At 38.6% G+C, this 17,834-nt stretch overlaps 1 protein-coding gene across 14 annotated transcripts in view; it reads right to left on the bottom strand.

Moving 5' to 3' along the window:
• The window catches only part of LOC134814412 (probable E3 ubiquitin-protein ligase HERC1), a 60,223-nt gene that overhangs the window by 20,716 nt on the left and 21,673 nt on the right, over nt 1–17,834 (bottom strand). For 3 of the 14 annotated variants that reach the window (XM_063822509.1, XM_063822512.1, XM_063822523.1), the window contains exons 6-36: nt 17,375–17,611; nt 16,884–16,997; nt 16,494–16,616; nt 16,175–16,262; nt 15,850–15,991; nt 15,550–15,708; nt 15,287–15,426; nt 14,895–15,083; nt 14,490–14,635; nt 14,232–14,341; nt 13,901–13,996; nt 13,423–13,509; nt 13,092–13,222; nt 12,238–12,428; nt 11,957–12,098; nt 10,605–10,805; nt 8,401–8,520; nt 7,511–7,634; nt 6,268–6,424; nt 5,996–6,094; nt 5,436–5,625; nt 5,072–5,205; nt 3,432–3,519; nt 2,498–2,587; nt 2,162–2,271; nt 1,914–2,024; nt 1,695–1,763; nt 1,331–1,523; nt 769–1,034; nt 485–596; nt 220–323 (exon numbers count right to left, since the gene is read on the bottom strand). In XM_063822509.1, coding sequence (XP_063678579.1) covers nt 220–323; nt 485–596; nt 769–1,034; nt 1,331–1,523; nt 1,695–1,763; nt 1,914–2,024; nt 2,162–2,271; nt 2,498–2,587; nt 3,432–3,519; nt 5,072–5,205; nt 5,436–5,625; nt 5,996–6,094; nt 6,268–6,424; nt 7,511–7,634; nt 8,401–8,520; nt 10,605–10,805; nt 11,957–12,098; nt 12,238–12,428; nt 13,092–13,222; nt 13,423–13,509; nt 13,901–13,996; nt 14,232–14,341; nt 14,490–14,635; nt 14,895–15,083; nt 15,287–15,426; nt 15,550–15,708; nt 15,850–15,991; nt 16,175–16,262; nt 16,494–16,616; nt 16,884–16,997; nt 17,375–17,611 — 4,263 coding nt within the window. Of the gene's footprint in view, nt 1–219; nt 324–484; nt 597–768; nt 1,035–1,330; nt 1,524–1,694; nt 1,764–1,913; nt 2,025–2,161; nt 2,272–2,497; nt 2,588–3,431; nt 3,520–4,003; nt 4,037–5,071; nt 5,206–5,435; nt 5,626–5,995; nt 6,095–6,267; nt 6,425–7,510; nt 7,635–8,400; nt 8,521–10,604; nt 10,806–11,956; nt 12,099–12,237; nt 12,429–13,091; nt 13,223–13,422; nt 13,510–13,900; nt 13,997–14,231; nt 14,342–14,489; nt 14,636–14,894; nt 15,084–15,286; nt 15,427–15,549; nt 15,709–15,849; nt 15,992–16,174; nt 16,263–16,493; nt 16,617–16,883; nt 16,998–17,374; nt 17,612–17,834 lie in introns of all 14 variants that reach the window. The other 11 variants (XM_063822510.1, XM_063822514.1, XM_063822511.1 and 8 more) reach the window with 11 other exon arrangements.

The following is a 17,834-nucleotide window of genomic DNA, read 5'->3' as shown; positions in this document are numbered from 1 at the left end:
AGTTTAATTAGTTTAGTTGGATTAACATTATTCATAATATCATGGTGAGGATACTCAAACAGTAAAATCATATAATTGCAAGCTGAAGAAGATAAACACATGTTTTCTTGAAAGCTTCTGTCACTACACACTGTCGTATAAATTATATTTTTCAAGGACCCCCCTCTCTCCACAGCTACTAATTAATTAACTAATTGATTAGTAATTGAGAGTACTAACAGGATTATCAGCAGGATCCATGTTAGTCAGGTATATTGGGTAAGGAATGCGGGGAGTACTTCTTTCTCCTCCCACCCTGTGAGTCCTTACGTAACTCTTCATAGCTGCAATTAAATAACGTTTATTACCTTTACTTAGGATGTTCGAATAATCTTGTATCTATTTGTCTAAACTCCATTCTGTAAATATTATTGGTAGTTCTAAGGTTTAATGGCGACTTCTGAATTTAGGAAATGTTAATCGAATTATGGGGCGTATTCTTCACCTGGTAGAATGATATGAAGCATGTGTAGAGACCAAATGTGAACAGTCTGGGACAGATGTTTGGAGTAACCACAGGCTGCAACCGCGTCTGCTAGCTTAGTACTGCCTGACAACTGAGGATAGTTTGGTTTAGGAAGAATGATAATAAAGTTCAGAGAATCTTCTTGTTATCAACGTCAATCTGACGACAAGTTGTAGATCGGAATTTCAGTTATTATCTCAGCTAGATTGAAATGTACATTGTAGTTTGTACAATGTACAACCATAATAAATCGTCCTAAATACCTTTCCAGCAAGATTTTCAGGAAGCAGGTCTTCTGATTTCGGTTTACTAGACTCCCCGGAGGTGTCAACAGGTGGTTTAACACCAGCTAGACGCTTCAATTCAAACGTTACCGCCTGACACACCAGTTGAGAGAAGACGAAAGAGACAGCAGTTTTAGGATCTGAAGTGACTTCACCTTCGCCGGCTACGGTGTGTGGAGAGGAACGCATGGCGTGTTCCAGAAGATCCTGGTTGTTACCACAGCTAGCTGATAGTATCTCCGATACTGTAAATTTAATTGTAACTAATTATTGCAAATATCAGGAAAAGTTAGGTATATATATATAAATTGGCAGACCCACGAGCACACTATCCCTTTACCCACCCTTCCTTCCTTAGCTTCCTTCTACCGTTCACTATTCAACAATCTCTTCTTCATAAGCTCCTAAATCTACCTTCCTCCTTACCCTCCATCCCACCCCTATGTCCAATATTCCTGAACTAATTATAATCGAACGCTAGATAGTAAGAGTTTTAGACAGTAGAATTGGGTTAAATTAAGTAAGACGGTTATAATCTTACCTGCTATATCAGTGAGCTTGTTAAAGATGTTAACGTCCTTACAGCAGAGCTTCATCATGTTAAAAATACTCTTAATCTGAGGGACAAGGAACAAGCTCTTAAACTTAATGCTCAGGTTCTTCTGCTGGGCCATGTCGACTGCTAGGTGACAGAGAGGTTGCAGGGCGCTTGCTATCCCTAGGTTACACAATCCCTGAAGACAAATTTACATTATTATTACATATAACATTTCAATCAAAGAATCTTTGATTTTAAAGTTAAACGAACCATGTTATAAATACCTAATTTTAATTCACTGATACACATGATATCCACTGGTAAACGTCATGGTGACAGGATGGTGCTACATGGTGACGGTACTCACAGGTGCGTGTTGAGGATATACAGCTACTAGGTTTATCAGGTGGCACACTACCTCCCTTGACACCAAAACCTAGAGAAAATTCAATTATAAATCTAATTATAACGTATAGTAAGTTGTCCTGAAGATTAAACTAAGTCAATGAAAAAGAACGAATATTTCAAATTTTCATATGGATTAATCTTAGCCTTAACAAATAAAGAGTAGTAGTTTGATAGTCACCTGGGCAGTTTCAATAATACGCTGTAGAGCATCAACCCTGTCGTCAGCCATCTTGATGGACATGGCCTGTTCACAGAGGAGAGGCGTCGAGGACACAGTCGTCTGTAGGATCTAGGGAGAAGTTATTTTAAATTGAGAACATATTCCAAGTTCTTCAAACCCAACCTTGAGTAATCTTAGCAAATTTAAGGTAGCTAATTACATCAACATTATCATCACATAATTATAATTAAAAGGTAGCTAATTACATCAACAGGAGGATCATGGAAGTAGGGGTCTATAGAGGTCCGTCCCAGAGGGTCAGGAGTTTCTGGTAAACAGATCGGCTCCGGGGAACTGCTTCTTTTACAGATCATTCCTGGGGAACAATGTTTTATTAGTTAATTAGTTAATTCGAATTTAAGTATTCTTGATTTCTCGTTTTAAAATGCTGGAGATGAAGAGAAATAAACTGTGCTATGTTATACTGAAAATATCATAATTTTACTTATTAGTCTTTAAAGATTTCACAATCGTTCAGATTAAATCTGTGCCCTATTATAACTCTATCTATTAAAATTGGAATGTCCTATAACAGCTCTTACCGACAGATCTAAGATAAGCCTCAGGGTATGGTGAGTTAGGAGCAGTTCCTACCACGGGCACCTGGAACGGATCACCCGACACACTGCTCTCTGGTGAACAGTCATTATCAGAACATTATCACACAATATCACAAAATATCACACAATGTCACACAATATCACACAATATCACACAATATCACACAATATCACACAATATCACAAATCAGTAGTTCCCGCAATCACACAAGCGAATGAGTTTATCACACAACATTTACTAAACATTGGTGATGCAATGTTAACCCACATTATAGAAATTAAGAAAATACCAAGAAAAGATAAAGAAGAAAATCATTTAAATCTAAACTTTCCAATATAATTGCTATATTCCTGAGATATCCCACTCTCCTTTCATGTAACAATATAAAATATTTCCTAGTGTTTGACTAACCAGTAACAGCAGGACCTAGTAGATTAATATAAAATATTTCCTAGTGTTTGGCTAACCAGTAACAGCAGGAGCTAGTAGATTAATATAAAATATTTCCTAGTGTTTGACTAACCAGTAACAGCAGGAACTAGTAGATTAATATAAAATATTTCCTAGTGTTTGACTAACCAGTAACAGCAGGACCTTGCAGATTAATATAAAATATTTCCTAGTGTTTGACTAACCAGTAACAGCAGGAAATAGTAGATTAATATAAAATATTTTCTAGTGTTTGACTAACCAGTAACAGCAGGAACTAGTAGATTAATATAAAATATTTCCTAGTGTTTGACTAACCAGTAACAGCAGGAACTAGTAGATTAATATAAAATATTTCCTAGTGTTTGACTAACCAGTAACAGCAGGAAATAGTAGATTAATATAAAATATTTCCTAGTGTTTGACTAACCAGTAACAGCAGGACCTAGTAGATTAACATAAAATGTTTCCTAGTGTTTGACTAACCAGTAACAGCAGGACCTAGTAGATCTGGAGCTGTGTGGGATCTCCCTCTGCTGGGGGTACGTTGTCTCTGAACTACACTTTGCTGGGACTGCGATTATATTATATATACGTTATTTTTGACGTTAATTGGATTAATGCTAGTATTTTTTTAATTTAATGGATGCATTATGCAAGATCAGGCATATTCATGCAATATGCATGGAATTTATGCAAAGTTTTAATGTTATCAGAAGTCAATGCTAAAATTTAGGAAGAAATAAAAGGAGGAAGAAAAGGAGGATTATGTTACTACCAGTGATAGGATACACTGCTGTTCCCTGACCAATCAATATATTATTATGTTCTTTATCAAGACACAGCCCAAGAAATAAATGGGTGTCCTAGAGAATATCACACCCAATATTTCCGAAATGTAAATATGAATCATGTCCTGGGCAGTAAAACTGTAAAAGATCTCTTTCGATGCAATTTTTGAGATACTAAAGTTCTATATAGTTCTATATAGTTTTATGAAGGCTTTTTCTACCCACAGCTACAGATACTAACCACTACACGAATCATTAACAACCTACTTGTTCAGGCTCAGTTACCGCGGGTTCCTCAGTCTATTTAGATAACCAGTATTAGATAACATGAGTACAGACAAGAAACTGTGATCGGAGGTAAGATGATCTCTTTAACGTTATATGAGATGTTTTGATGACGGGAAGTGATAACAAATAACTCATTAAACTAATGAATGTGAAGATGTTAATGGTGATAAGAGCGCCTGATTTAAAGGGCAGGGGGGGGGGGGGGGGTCTTCATCAAAAGAGTAGAAGGTAACTAATACTAGGTACCTTCTACTCAGCTGTTTTTGATCCCATGGAAAAATGTTGTTCCTACCCGAAATTATTGCCGGTCAAAGGTCAGTGCTTATGTGTAATTGTATTGCGCGAGCGATTTTCAATCGTGCGCCCTGAAAATCGAGTCTAAAAATCTATCTTCTCCTGCATTTTTTGAGCAATCACCCTAAAACTTTCAGGATATGTTCTAAGGACCAATTAGAAGAGATTACTGGGCCAGAATTTTGAGATAGGCCTTAGAAAATTTTTTATTCAATTTACAAAATCTTGGACCTGAAAAAATCGTCAAAAAACGAGGTCTCAAAATTCTGGCCAGATAATCTCTTTTAATTGGTCCTTAGAACATATCCTGAAGGTTTTAGGGTGATTGCTCAAAAAATGTAGGAGAAGATAGATTTTTAGACTCGAATTTCAGGGCGCGCGATTGAAAATCGCTCACGCAATACAATTACACATAAGCGCTGACCTTTGACCGGCGATAATTTTGGCTAGGAACAATATTTTTCCTTGGGACCAAAAGCAGCTAATAGATATCACTCCCCTCTATCAGAAACAACTAAAAAGTCAATTTCAAGAGAATCTTGATGAAGACCCCCCCCGGCCCCCTTAAGATCGGTACACGTCAGAAATATAATTCGTGTAGTCAGAAAGTAAATAACTGTCCGGTACTAGTAGTATAGGTAATGCAGCGTTGTCAGCGTCATTACAGATAATGTCATGGTAACACAGTCATCAATTATAGCAAAGTCACGTGTAAGTCACATGTAAGTCACGTGTAAATCACGTGTAAATTACCCGAGATATGGAGGAAAAGTGATCCACGTCATTTCTCCAGGACAACCTGGCATACGCGTCAGCGGCGGAGATATCAGTGCTGTTTATGAACGTGCTGCGTACGATTCGTGGCGATTGCGTATATCGGTTTATGCCTTAATGGATATAACATGGACTGGGTCAATCGCAACATTTGTGGTTTTCGACAAACTTAAAATTTATAGAAAGCAAAACTGATTAAGATGATCTGAGTTTAGTTTAGCCTACAGATGGTTCGTTTGCACTTGACGCACTTTTAACTTACAAATTTCCCCCCAAATCACCACCAATGGATAACAAGTAATACCTCGAATTAGTAACACCTCTAATTAGTAACAAGTAATACCTCTAATTATCAGAGGGATATTGACTGGTGGAGATAGAGGCATAAGGGCTGATGCAGGTGGGTTAGGGTAGGAGGGTGGGGTGGTGGTGTATTCCTCAGAACTGTACTCTTCAAGATATTCTTCCTGATCTTCCCCGATAATATCCTGATCTTCTTCGTACCAGTTTGTGTTGTCTTGTGTTAAGGACTGCTGTCGGTTGTTGGTCAGTTTTGAGAGCCGTTTTAAATGATTTGTCAAGTAATTGTTGTTATCGTCAAGTATCGTGTTCTAGTCTTTAAGAATTGTTGATATAACGGTAAAAGGTCGATAGAGACAAAAGTCAAAACATGATATGCATAATGCGTATGTGTAATTATAATGGGAGAATTTGAGTGAGTGGATGAGGTGATCAATATAAACAATAAGCATATTATAGAGGCCACATGAGACAGTTTGAAGTTAAAAAAACGCGTGACGTCACATTATATCACGTGATATCGCGTGACGTCACATTATATCACGTGATATCGCGTGACGTCGCATGATATTACGTGACGTCACATTACATCATGAAATGTACCTCTTCAGCTGGTCCTGCAGCTGGTCCTGTTCTCCGCTCGTCTATCTCTTCTATCAGTCTCTGTCTAGGTGACACCATTCTGTAGATACTCTCCCCGAACTGAGTTTAGCGAGTTTATTTAGTCATATTTTAGATATTTACAGAGACGAAACGCAATTAATATCACTTAATTCACGAAGATCTGATCGTCAATCATATCACGTGACAAGAAGTATATAAGTAGCAGTTTCTCATTCCAACTCAGACAAAGAAATCACACTGGAAATCCTCACCTCGTCCTCAGTTATAGGGTTGTCTATCATGTAGGATATGAGGTTGTCGATTGTTCTAGAGGCGGAGTCAGGTACAGCCTCTAAAGCGCGGTCAATGTGTCCCGGTGTGAAGCCCATTTCTAGGAGAGGTCGAACTACTGACCTGGTTTGGGGGTATCTGATGTTCGGTAGTTTGGAGTGGAAGTTTTAGATTAAATTTGTACAGAGTTTTAGGAAAGATAATGTTTCTGAAATTTAACAGTTGTATAACACCCCCCTTTCAGTTTATAAGTTTATAGACTGATATGAAATCGTCAGACTAAAATGTCATACAGCCGATCCTTCATCATAGATTGGAAGTAGCACTGGTATGATATTAAAGCAGAGCAGCAAATTTTGGCGCATTCATGCGGTAAGAATTATACATCAAATTCTTGACAGCCCAGTCAACTGGAACAGCGTCAAAACCTACTAAACAGCGTCAAAACCTACTAAAACTAGAGCAGTGAAGCATCAAAACCTACTAAAACTAGAGCAGTGAAGCATCAAAACCTACTAAAACTAGAGCAGTGAAGCATCAAAACCTACTAAAACTAGAGCAGTGAAGCATCAAAACGTGATATCAGAATTCTAAGTACTGACTAACTGGCTAGTATACAGATCCCAGATTTGGACCCAATAAAACATAGCAATAAGGCCTTTAAACTGAAACCCAGCAGCCAGACCATGGTACCTCCGTTAAACTGGCCGTGGCAAAGCATTACTAGACTGCAGTTAGACTGCAGTTAGACTGCAGTTAAACTGGCCGTGGCAAAGCAATACTGCTTACCAATCTTGTTGGCACAAGGCGTTCCTTCGGGATGGGGCTCTTGTGTCAGTCAGGATTATGGGCAAAATGGGCCAACGGCATTGAGGTCTAGGAATAGGAAATATAAGGCATTGAGGTCTAGGAATAGGAATAAGGAGGTATTCGATATCAATTTCGTATCGAAGTTAGTGGCTAGTGCTAAGGTACCTTACTGCTTACGGTTACTGGTAAACATAATTTAAATTCCTAATAGACTGGACAACTAGTGGGGAGGGGACGCTAATATTCGTTAGAAAAACCTAGATAACATACCACATGTCACAGTTCCCAACCAGTCACGCGTGATGAATAACTCACGCGTGATGAATAACTCACGCGTGATGAATTACTCACGCGTGATTAATTACTCACGCGTGATGAATAACTCACGCGTGATTTCACTGATTAATTACTTACGTTATCTGATCGCTAGAAAAGAAGCTGTCCCCAACAGTCTGTCCCACACTGGTCCCCGCTTGGGGCACGTTTGAGTACACCAGGGGTGGACCAAACACACCTGTGGTAGCTGGAACTTCCGGCGCTGGTGGGAGTGGTGAGGGATAAAGGTGGTTTCTGTAAAGGTGGGGAGGTGAACTGTATTTGTTTTGACACGTGACAGTGATTTTGCGTTATGATGGACGCTGATTCGGTAATCGCTGTCACGTGTCTCCGACAAATATGGTTCAACTCCCCTCCAGTATCTAATTCTCTAATTACATAACTTGTTTATGTACACTAACTAGTACTATTCATGACTTGCACAATTCAGAGGTCTAAATACAACGTTCACCCAATTTTGGATAACATAGAAAAACCCACAATAACATGATTTTGTAATCCCGAGAAAATTAAGCAGGTAGTGCTTCGTGAGACATCACGACTTTGCTAGTTTTAAAAAAAAATTGCTTTTGCCCAGTTCGCATCCGTTTCACACTTCACCGAGCGTTTCGTTATTATAAAAGTTATAAAAGTTTATTATGGAAACACTTATATAATGATGACATATAAAATTCAAATGGTTAAACAAACTGGGTCCTCCCATTTAAGATACAATTATTGCCAGATGTTTTATTTGCCTTTCATCGGGTTTCACAGGGGACAAAAGTTTAACAAGGCCTAAATTTGTTTTGTTTGTAGAATTTGAAGCCTGTCAAAATAAGCGTAATTTATTTAAAAGGTTTCGACGGTAAACAGAATTTGACAATTAAAACAGACAGTAAAATTGTTTAATGTTTAATATAACCAACTGAATTTTATTTATCGAAAAGACTGAGCAAACAAAAAGGAAGAAAAGTAAAACACGTTACCGTTGTATGGGGTATTGTATCCGAGAAGAAAATGATTTTGTGTCGATATACCGAAACTGCCAGAGGATGGAACAGTGCGCGGGAAAAATGCAGGTACAGCAGGAGGGTGCGAGGACGACACTGAAAAGTGCGGGATTTTGCGGGCACAGTGATAAAAATGCGGGTTTTGCGAGTACAGTAGGATTACAAACATGAAGGAAAAGTGCACAAGCTCTAGCTCATTCAAATTCACTCAGGCTACATTAACAATTATTAAACAAAAAGCAGCAGTATATTTCGAGACTATTACTGATTTAGATTACTAATAATCAAGTATAGGGGGTCCTTTCCGAAACGGTACTTAAGTCAACAAGAATTGCGCCCGTTGTTTCGTTTTGGCGGACGCTAGATTTCCATTTCACATTTACTATAAATTATAAGCTCCAATCAGCTCACTTCAATCTTCATGATAATAATATTGATAAATTATGCATCAAATACGGGAAACACTTGAAATTCAGTTCAATCGCCGTAGAACTTAACTTGTATCTGTAATTCAAGAACTTGTATCTGTAATACCAAGAAATTATCAGCAAAGGTAAACTATACTCGTGTACACATCAATACACTACGCGTGCCACGTACAAATTGGGCGTATTACCTAATAGTAATATTATACATTACATGCATCATATACATTAAAACACAGTCGCGCCGCGCATTCATAGATCACAGGCTATCTATACATCACATCTCCGCAAGCAATCCTCGCGCGCGCCCAAATTTTTCGTTGCATGGTAACGAACGGAAGGAAGGACACACGACATATTTAAACCCACCTATCTCGTTCTCCAAAATCCACGTTTTTCTGCAAAAACCTCCATTCGTAACCTTTCACTATTGCCTTTTTTCAAAAGGGTGAAAAGGAAAAAATGGTACTTAAGCATAAAGTTAAGTAGGGGGTGCACCATAAAAATAAACTTGCTCGGATTTTAAAAATTTTTGTACCATTGTTTTCTAGAGACTGTGAGAATTTTCACAATACCAAATTTGTCGTACCTTTATGAAAAGATCAGTGAGTTTCGCCTAGGTGCCATATTTGATGGTGCGCGGCTTTTGGAGCAAAATTTGCTATAAAAGTCGCGTAATTTGACCAAATTTGACCAAATTCGTTGATTTTTGTCGTATTATTTGGATATATCTTCAGTTCCTTGAATGAGATCATTCTGAAAATTGGCGACGACCTTCCAATAGGGCTTTCACAACTGTCCGAAAAATTTGGTGGATATCGGAGTTGATATAGTGATCAAAATGGGGCAAAATACGCTGCTTTTAGCTGTAACATAATGTCTGATGGTTGGATATGCTTTAAACTTTTCGGACACCTTCCTTGTAAGTCTATGAGTAAGCTTTCCAATTTTTGTTGCAATCTGAGGTCGGGAAGGATACTTAATATCTATTTGTGTGAAGAAAATTGTGCTGGCCGAAATTAGCGCTAAAAAACAATCCTACAGTCGGCACGCGCGGCTCACTGTCGATGGCGCACTACCTAAGTTAAGCAAAAAGTATTTTCGAAATGAGACTTAAGTTACGAATTCTACTTAAGTGCCACTTAAACGTTTTTTCGGAAAGAACCCCCAGAGTATGATGGTTCACACGTATACTATTACAAAAGTGATGTGAATTGTGAGTGATGCAGAAATGCGGAAATAGTTAAAATGATAATTCAGAAGAAGTGTGAAGACTTCAAAGAATGGCTTTTAGTTTTAAAGGGCGATATGCTTAATTTAAAAAAGAAGTGGAATTATCAAAACAGATCCTGCATTAAAAGGAACCAACGTTAGTCTCCAAATTTTGAGGCCAGGTGAATGCTATGAAAGTTATGTTGGTCTTGTAATCATGTATTTTGATTGGATCTTGGTATTTTATCAGCAGAACGAAAAAAACCATTACTGGGATATTTACTCTATGCAAATTTTTCCTTCAGAAATTTCTCCTCTTTTTTGTTGCGCAATCTCACAAGTCTCAGCAGACAAAAACACAAATCAACTCATGCAAATCTCACACGTCAGCCAAGAATCGGACATTCTAGAAATAGATGATTCTAGAATAGTCTAGAATAAAACACTCGTCATTCACAGACAGCTGAGAAAGAAAGAGAGTTCAAACACTCGGAGAAAACCCCAAAAAGGCACTCAAATCGTCACACACTACTCAGTACTCACTCCTCAGGGGGTTGTGATGCCAGTTTTGAGGTGAAACTATGGTGAGGGGAGGGATGGTGACCCCTGTAGGCTGGATGCTACCAGCAGGGAGGCTGCCCCCTACAGGACCAGATCTCCCTGGCAACGAGCCACTACAACCACACACAGTGATCCCGCTGGGGTAGGTCCGGGAGGGGTTGCCACAGTCTACACAAAACTCACCTGTAGTCACACACACGGGGGTTACATATTCGTCACTGATTCAAACACGCGTTATAAGCGTTTATATCACGCGTTATAGCGTTTATATCACGCGTTATAAGCGTTTATATCACGCGTTATAAGCGTTTATATCACGCGTTATAAGCGTTTATATCACGCGTTATATAAGCGTTTATATCACGCGTTACAACCGTTTATATCACGCGTTACAACCGTTCATATCACGCTTTACAAGCTCTATTCTTTGCACAGTTACAACTACACGCAGACGTAATACACTCTTACAATCATCACTTCACACAATGCTCACATGATAAGCGTTACAAATTTAATACAAAGCTTTAAATATAGATTAGATAAGTTTTCTGGGTTTAAGGTAACTGAGAGTTAGAGTGTTTGAGAGGTGAGTGTTAAGTGACGGCGTGGTTTCTATGATAGTTATATAACTTCAGTCTGTTCTCCTTAAAGCAGAACAAACAAACAAACAAACAAACAAACAAACAAACAAACAAACAAACAAATAAACAAACAAACAAACAAACAAACAAACAAACAAACAAACAAACAAACAAACAAACAAACAAACAAACAAACAAACAAACAAACAAACAAACAAACAAACAAACAAACAAACAAACAAACAAACAAACAAACAAACAAACAAACAAACAAACAAACAAACAAACAAACAAAAAAACGAACGAACGAACGAACGAACGAACGAACGAACGAACGAACGAACGAACGAACGAACGAACGAACGAACGAACGAACGAACGAACGAACGAACGAACGAACGAACGAACGAACGAACGGACGGACGGACGAACGAACGAACGAACGAACGAACGAACGAACGAACGAACGAACGAACGAACGAACGAACGAACGAACGAACGAACGAACGAACGAACGAACGAACGAACGAACGAACGAACGAACGAACGAACGAACGAACGAACGAACGAACGAACGAACGAACGAACGAACGAACGAACGAACGAACGAACGAACGAACGAACGAACGAACGAACGAACGAACGAACGAACGAACGAACGAACGAACGAACGAACGAACGAACGAACGAACGAACGAACGAACGAACGAACGAACGAACGAACGAACGAACGAACGAACGAACGAGACTTACTGAGGCCGCCAGTTGAGGTCGGCGGAGGAACTGGGACAGGTTGTTGTTCTTTGTTCTTATCAATTGTAGGTGAGAAGTGCTCTTTGATTAGGATAGCTGCTACTCTCTCTAACTCGTCCAGCGTCACATTCTTCTGAAGACTCTAGAGTGGTTAGCTCTTATTATCTCTATATTATTTTAGTAAAACATTTACAGAGCACGAGTCTTTATAATACTATACTGGAAGACATATAGTGACGTAAATCTGGAGATAAAATAGTAGATACTCTAAAACTTTATACCTGGATACCAGTGGTGGATGTAGCCAGCTCCACAAGTCTCTTAACAGGTTCCTCCAGGTCGAGCTTACCGAATATAGGGCAGTAAGTCTTGTGTTTTAGGAGGAGTCCCATGCTACGAACCACGTTGAAGTGGAGAGACAGGGTCCGCAGGTTGACTTCTACAGCCATGTCATAGTTCACTTCAGTGTTACCTGATTAGAGGTGATTAGAGGTGAGGTTTTAATGAGTGAATGCATACTATAATTACTAGTGCTATTTAGTTTTACAGCAAGTCACCGAATTGCACTATTGGAAAATATCTTACTGTAGATGATGACGGGTTGTCTAGAATTGCACTATTGGAAAATATCTTACTGTAGATGATGACGGGTTGTCTAGAATTGCACTATTGGAAAATATCTTACTGTAGATGATGACGGGTTGTCTAGAATTGCACTATTGGAAAATATCTTACTGTAGATGATGACGGGTTGTCTAGAATTGCACTATTGGAAAATATCTTACTGTAGATGATGACGGGTTGTCTAGAATTGCACTATTGGAAAATATCTTACTGTAGATGATGACGGGTTGTCTAGAATTGCACTATTGGAAAATATCTTACTGTAGATGATGACGGGTTGTCTAGAATTGCACTATTGGAAAATATCTTACTGTAGATGATGACGGGTTGTCTAGAATTGCACTATTGGAAAATATCTTACTGTAGATGATGACGGGTTGTCTAGAATTGCACTATTGGAAAATATCTTACTGTAGATGATGACGGGTTGTCTACAATTGCACTATTGGAAAATATCTTACTGTAGATGATGACGGGTTGTCTAGAATTGCACTATTGGAAAATATCTTACTGTAGATAATGACGGGTTTCTTGAGTCCAAGTTCGATAAGACTCGTCACGTGCTTCAAAGGAATGTTCAGCTCGTCCAGATCCAAAGCTTCCATTCGTGGAGAAGGGGAGAGGTCTGCTATAGGTTCATTTCTGTGGAGGAGGGTCAAAGAATGAGAAAATAAACGTAGGGTAGAGAGAGAGAGGGGAGAAGAGGGTAATGATGAAGTGCCAACGAGAGGTCTGTCATAAGTCCCATTAATACTATAAAGCGCTATTATCTATATTGAATAATATAGATTATATAATATATGGATGATACCGATCAAAAGAATTGCCGACTTTTAACTCACAGTTCACGGTATCTTGGAGGAACTTTCTTTCGTTTGTCAGTGTGTTTGTTTATTCGTGTGTTTGGTCGGTCGTTTGTCCAGTTTCCACTGAAATAGCATTACATTTAACGTAGATCTTTTTGTTAGTTCATGTCTTTAAAATAATAATAATATGTAACCTTAGTTCATGTCTCGCTCATTTAATCATCTCCCAACACAAGAAATTAATATGCCGGTAATTTTATTTAAAATTAAACAAATGCGTTTCCCTTGACCATTAACCTGTCGGCAGTTATTATTTCCACGTAGACCATTTTCTTTATTTTCGTCGGCGCACAAAATGTCAAGTGGTAGCTCCCAAATATTAGGATAAGTTGATAACTCCTTCTTTGCAAGATCTCTTGAAAAAGTACTTTATCCAATCACTTAGAAACTAAAAGTGCACTTGACGTTATTTATGAGCTGAGTTTAACAGTAAGTGTATGTTGTTAATAATCACCTGAGTTGGAGATTGTTGTGCCAGAGGACACTGACATTCTTGTCCGTCAGGTACTTTATAATTACACCACTGTTCGAGGAGTTGTTGCCCAACACACTAAAATACCAGGATTATATCATTTAAATAAATAAATAAATATTGAAATAAATTAATTAATACTACATAATACTAGGGCCTAATTAATGATTAAGTGATTTGGTTATTGAATGTGGGGGTTACTTATTTGATACTTATCAATATCATTACTTATTGTAACTCTCAAGCTTAGAATCCGATACGTTTATCATATTGAAATATGATATTAGCAAAATAAAGGTGCTCGAAAATAAACCTGGATCCGATTCTAAGTCCGCGATCGTATCCTCCAATAATAGCGAGAGCTGACCAGAGACTGTTGTAAACATTTGAAGATACCATCTCGTGAGGCGACTGACCCTTTTTCTGGGAAAGGTTTCCAAATTAATCATCGGCAAAAGTGTTTCAAAATGTTCCACGAAATTAAGGCTAGACATATTATGTAAAATCAGCACTGGTTACAGATGAGATTGATACTTGTTTTGTGCAACAAAACATTTCCTTGTGTTTGAACCTGCATGTACTGGGTGATAACACCCAATCTCTCAACAATCTCCGTGCTGATGACCCTCTGCCAGATCTCCTGCTTGTGAAGATGTGCGAGGAGTGTCACCACTGCCTCCGTTACTACGGCTGTTGAGGGGGCTAACCACGGCTCTCCTGGGGTGGCAGCCATTTAACTACTTGTATAGCAAAATATTATCGTTATCTTAATTAAACTCAACTATTAGTATTACTCGATCACGTGATCAATAAATCGTGTATATTAATCACTTGATCTGGGGAGACTATGAAACATCGCTACGTCAAAACAAAGCAAAGATTGAAGGAGGGCCTAACATCAGTTTAACTAACAACCAGGTATAAATTATTTATTACTAATTATTATTACTAATTATTAAATTATTACTAAACTGACCCATGTGAGTATTCTGAGAGTTAACACTGATAACCTTGAGTTCCGTTATCTTAACACACTCGCCCGGGGTAGGACAGTAGAACACCACTACAGGGTACAACTCACGGTGGAACACGTTCGTGAACCCCACTTTAAGCAACTCGTCGTTCTTGGCAAAGGACAGGGTCCCTTTTATTGTGTTTAGTTCGACTGAGGATGGATTCAGATGAGGGTTTTTAAGAAGTTGCGCGTACAGTAAAACGGTCATTCAATTTTCAGAACATATGAAGTTTAGAAGGCCCAATTGTGTTGGTTAAAAATTAAAATCCTATGAATTGCAAAGCTGCAGAAATATAAAGTCAAGGTAAAACAGTACAATATATAACAATGTATAATGTATAATAATGTATAACCTGTTATGTAATCGTTTTGTCCGTAGAGCGGGAAAAAAGGTTCCCCAGGCATCTCCCCCTCGTTGTACAAATTACCCGTGTGTCCACGGTACAGCCACATATCCGTGGTAGTGCGGTGATTGTAGTCGCTCACTGGAAACCTGCAGAGATAGTCTCGTCAGACAACTGGAGACGTCACGCGTGAGAAAGCTTGTGACGTCACGCGAATTAGCTTTTATTTGTAACCTCTTCAGTGAACAAGTGCAACTAAATTTAACACTCACTTGGAAACGCCAACACATATTCCGAGTTGGTTATTAGCACAGCTAGCTTTAGTGATGACAAATCTCCAGGAGTAGACGCCGTAGCCGAGAGCGGTGGACCCCAGACAGTATCCTCTTCCTCCCAGGTTGTGTACAACCGTCTGGCCTTCCTGCTCAACTCTGTAGTGGGTAGGGTGAGAGGAGCGATATATTGTGTACAATAGGACTAAAGTGAGCATTGAGCGGGAAAGTAAGTCTGAATTGGAGTAGAGTTCTAGAAACATATTATAAGTGATACACATTATATTATGTGAGATTTACCTGCAATTAACAGAGTTGTTAGGGTTGAAAGTGGAGATCAGGAACTCTGAAGCCTCATTTTGGGGCGTGTCCTCAATACACGGATACACATACTCTTCACCCGGCCACACCAGGTGAGGTAGTGTGTCCAGCATGGACTTAACTGTAAATTTTGTTATTCTAAAGACTTTATTGTAAATGCTGTTATTTTAAAGACTTTTCTTGCAAGTATGGACTTTACTACATAATTATTGTTATTTTAAAGACTTTACTAGCGAGTATGGACTTTACTGACAATATAGGGATTACCTACCAACTACCTACCAATTACCTACCAATTACCTACCAATTCTATTGAGAGCCATGTCAGTCTTGGGTCTGCAGTGCGGGAGGACCTTTTGTAGCAGCTGTATCGCTTGTAACCTCACATGGACCTGACACAGTTTCTTTGTTTTATTCTGCAGGCTTTGAGATGTACAGGAAACCGAGTGATCAAAATCAATTTTATGGTTGCCAAGATGATGAAATATCGGGGTAAAAGAAAACAAATAATTCATCACAACGTTTCTGATAATTGTATTTTATATCTATATTAGTATTACATCCTTAATGTCATGTAGAATGTTGATACAGTCGAGAACATTCCACCTGAATCTCTATCTCACCTTGAAGGACATGAAAGATCGAGATAGGCCGGATATTTGCATAAGAAGATCAGCCCACCCCTGACTGGACATGTACGTGGAGAAGAAGGAACTTGAGCTGATGAAGTTCAAATATCCAAACAGCTGAGATAGGGTTGCGATTTGTTAACAAAACTCCTAACATAAGGCAATGAATTACTCGCTAATAGCTCTTATTGCTCTATTATAATTAGTCGGAAATTTAATGTAAATTGCGTCAAGAGTGCAGCACAGTTTGTTTTCAAGATAAGAGACACGTGACCAAATAATAACCTTAACTTTCCAGGTCACTTTGAATTACTTTTAGTTTTATAGAAAATAAAGGGAGAAAGTTCTTCTAACATACCGTACTATCTTATAGTTATCGATTACCTGGGAAATATTGTTGTGTATACAAGTTGTTGACTGAAGCGGACAGAAAGTAGTATCGAACCCACTGTTACTCATGCCACCGTGCGTTTCCCCCGACAACAGTCGTTCACGTGCCTGAGCCAACATTGGGTCACTTGACAGTCTTTTATGAGGTGGGTAAAGTATAAAATAAAAGATTAGAGGGGTTTTATGGGCATGACTCGTGGTTTATAATCACAATTTGTTTATCACGCGTCTTGTATTTATGAATTTGGTTCCGGAATATTGCGTACATTATTTTAAAGTTAATTTAGTTTAACCACAGTTCTAGGTAACTGTAAGTATGTATAACATAAGTCGTCGAAGTCCCTGAATAATCATGAATCAGCGTTGAACATCCGCCAATCACAATTCACAAAATAGTACAATTTTCTCCACGATCGTAGTAAATGTCTTGCCACACTCGCTACAAAACACGTGAACGTGCCTTATAATATTCCCAGCTCACCTACCATGTACAGATCAAAAATGAAGAGCTCATCAATAGGAAATAGTGGTTCATTTGCGGCCACCTCCAGCTCGAAACGGTGGAGATCCTCTGTGCAAGAGTGATAAAACGCGGCAGGGGTGTGAAGAGTTGTGACGTCACGCAATGAATTTTTTTGAGGTGACATCTCGTCATGCAGGGTGTGTGAGGGTGGATCAAAAGGCACGTGAGTGGTAGTTGATCTGTGAAGCTCAACTGATTCCTGTAATAAAATTGCCTTTGGTGAACGCCTTCTCTGGTTTTAGATATTTGCATTCCTGATCATTGCCCATACAAAAATCCAGTTCGTTATATTTTTCATCTTAATATTGAATATACGTTCTTATACGCAATATAGCCTTCTAATGTTCTTACATAAACACTAACAGCTTACTTGAAGTTTTGTGGTGAATTCTGAAAGTATGGTTTCAGTCTCATCATGTCGT

This window comes from Bolinopsis microptera, chromosome 4 (assembly GCF_026151205.1).
Source record: "Bolinopsis microptera isolate Bmic1 chromosome 4, MBARI_Bmic_1.0, whole genome shotgun sequence".
Lineage (NCBI taxonomy): Eukaryota > Metazoa > Ctenophora > Tentaculata > Lobata > Bolinopsidae > Bolinopsis > Bolinopsis microptera.
The sequence above is the reverse complement of the archived record's forward strand: the minus strand, read 5'-3'. Positions and strand labels throughout refer to the sequence as shown.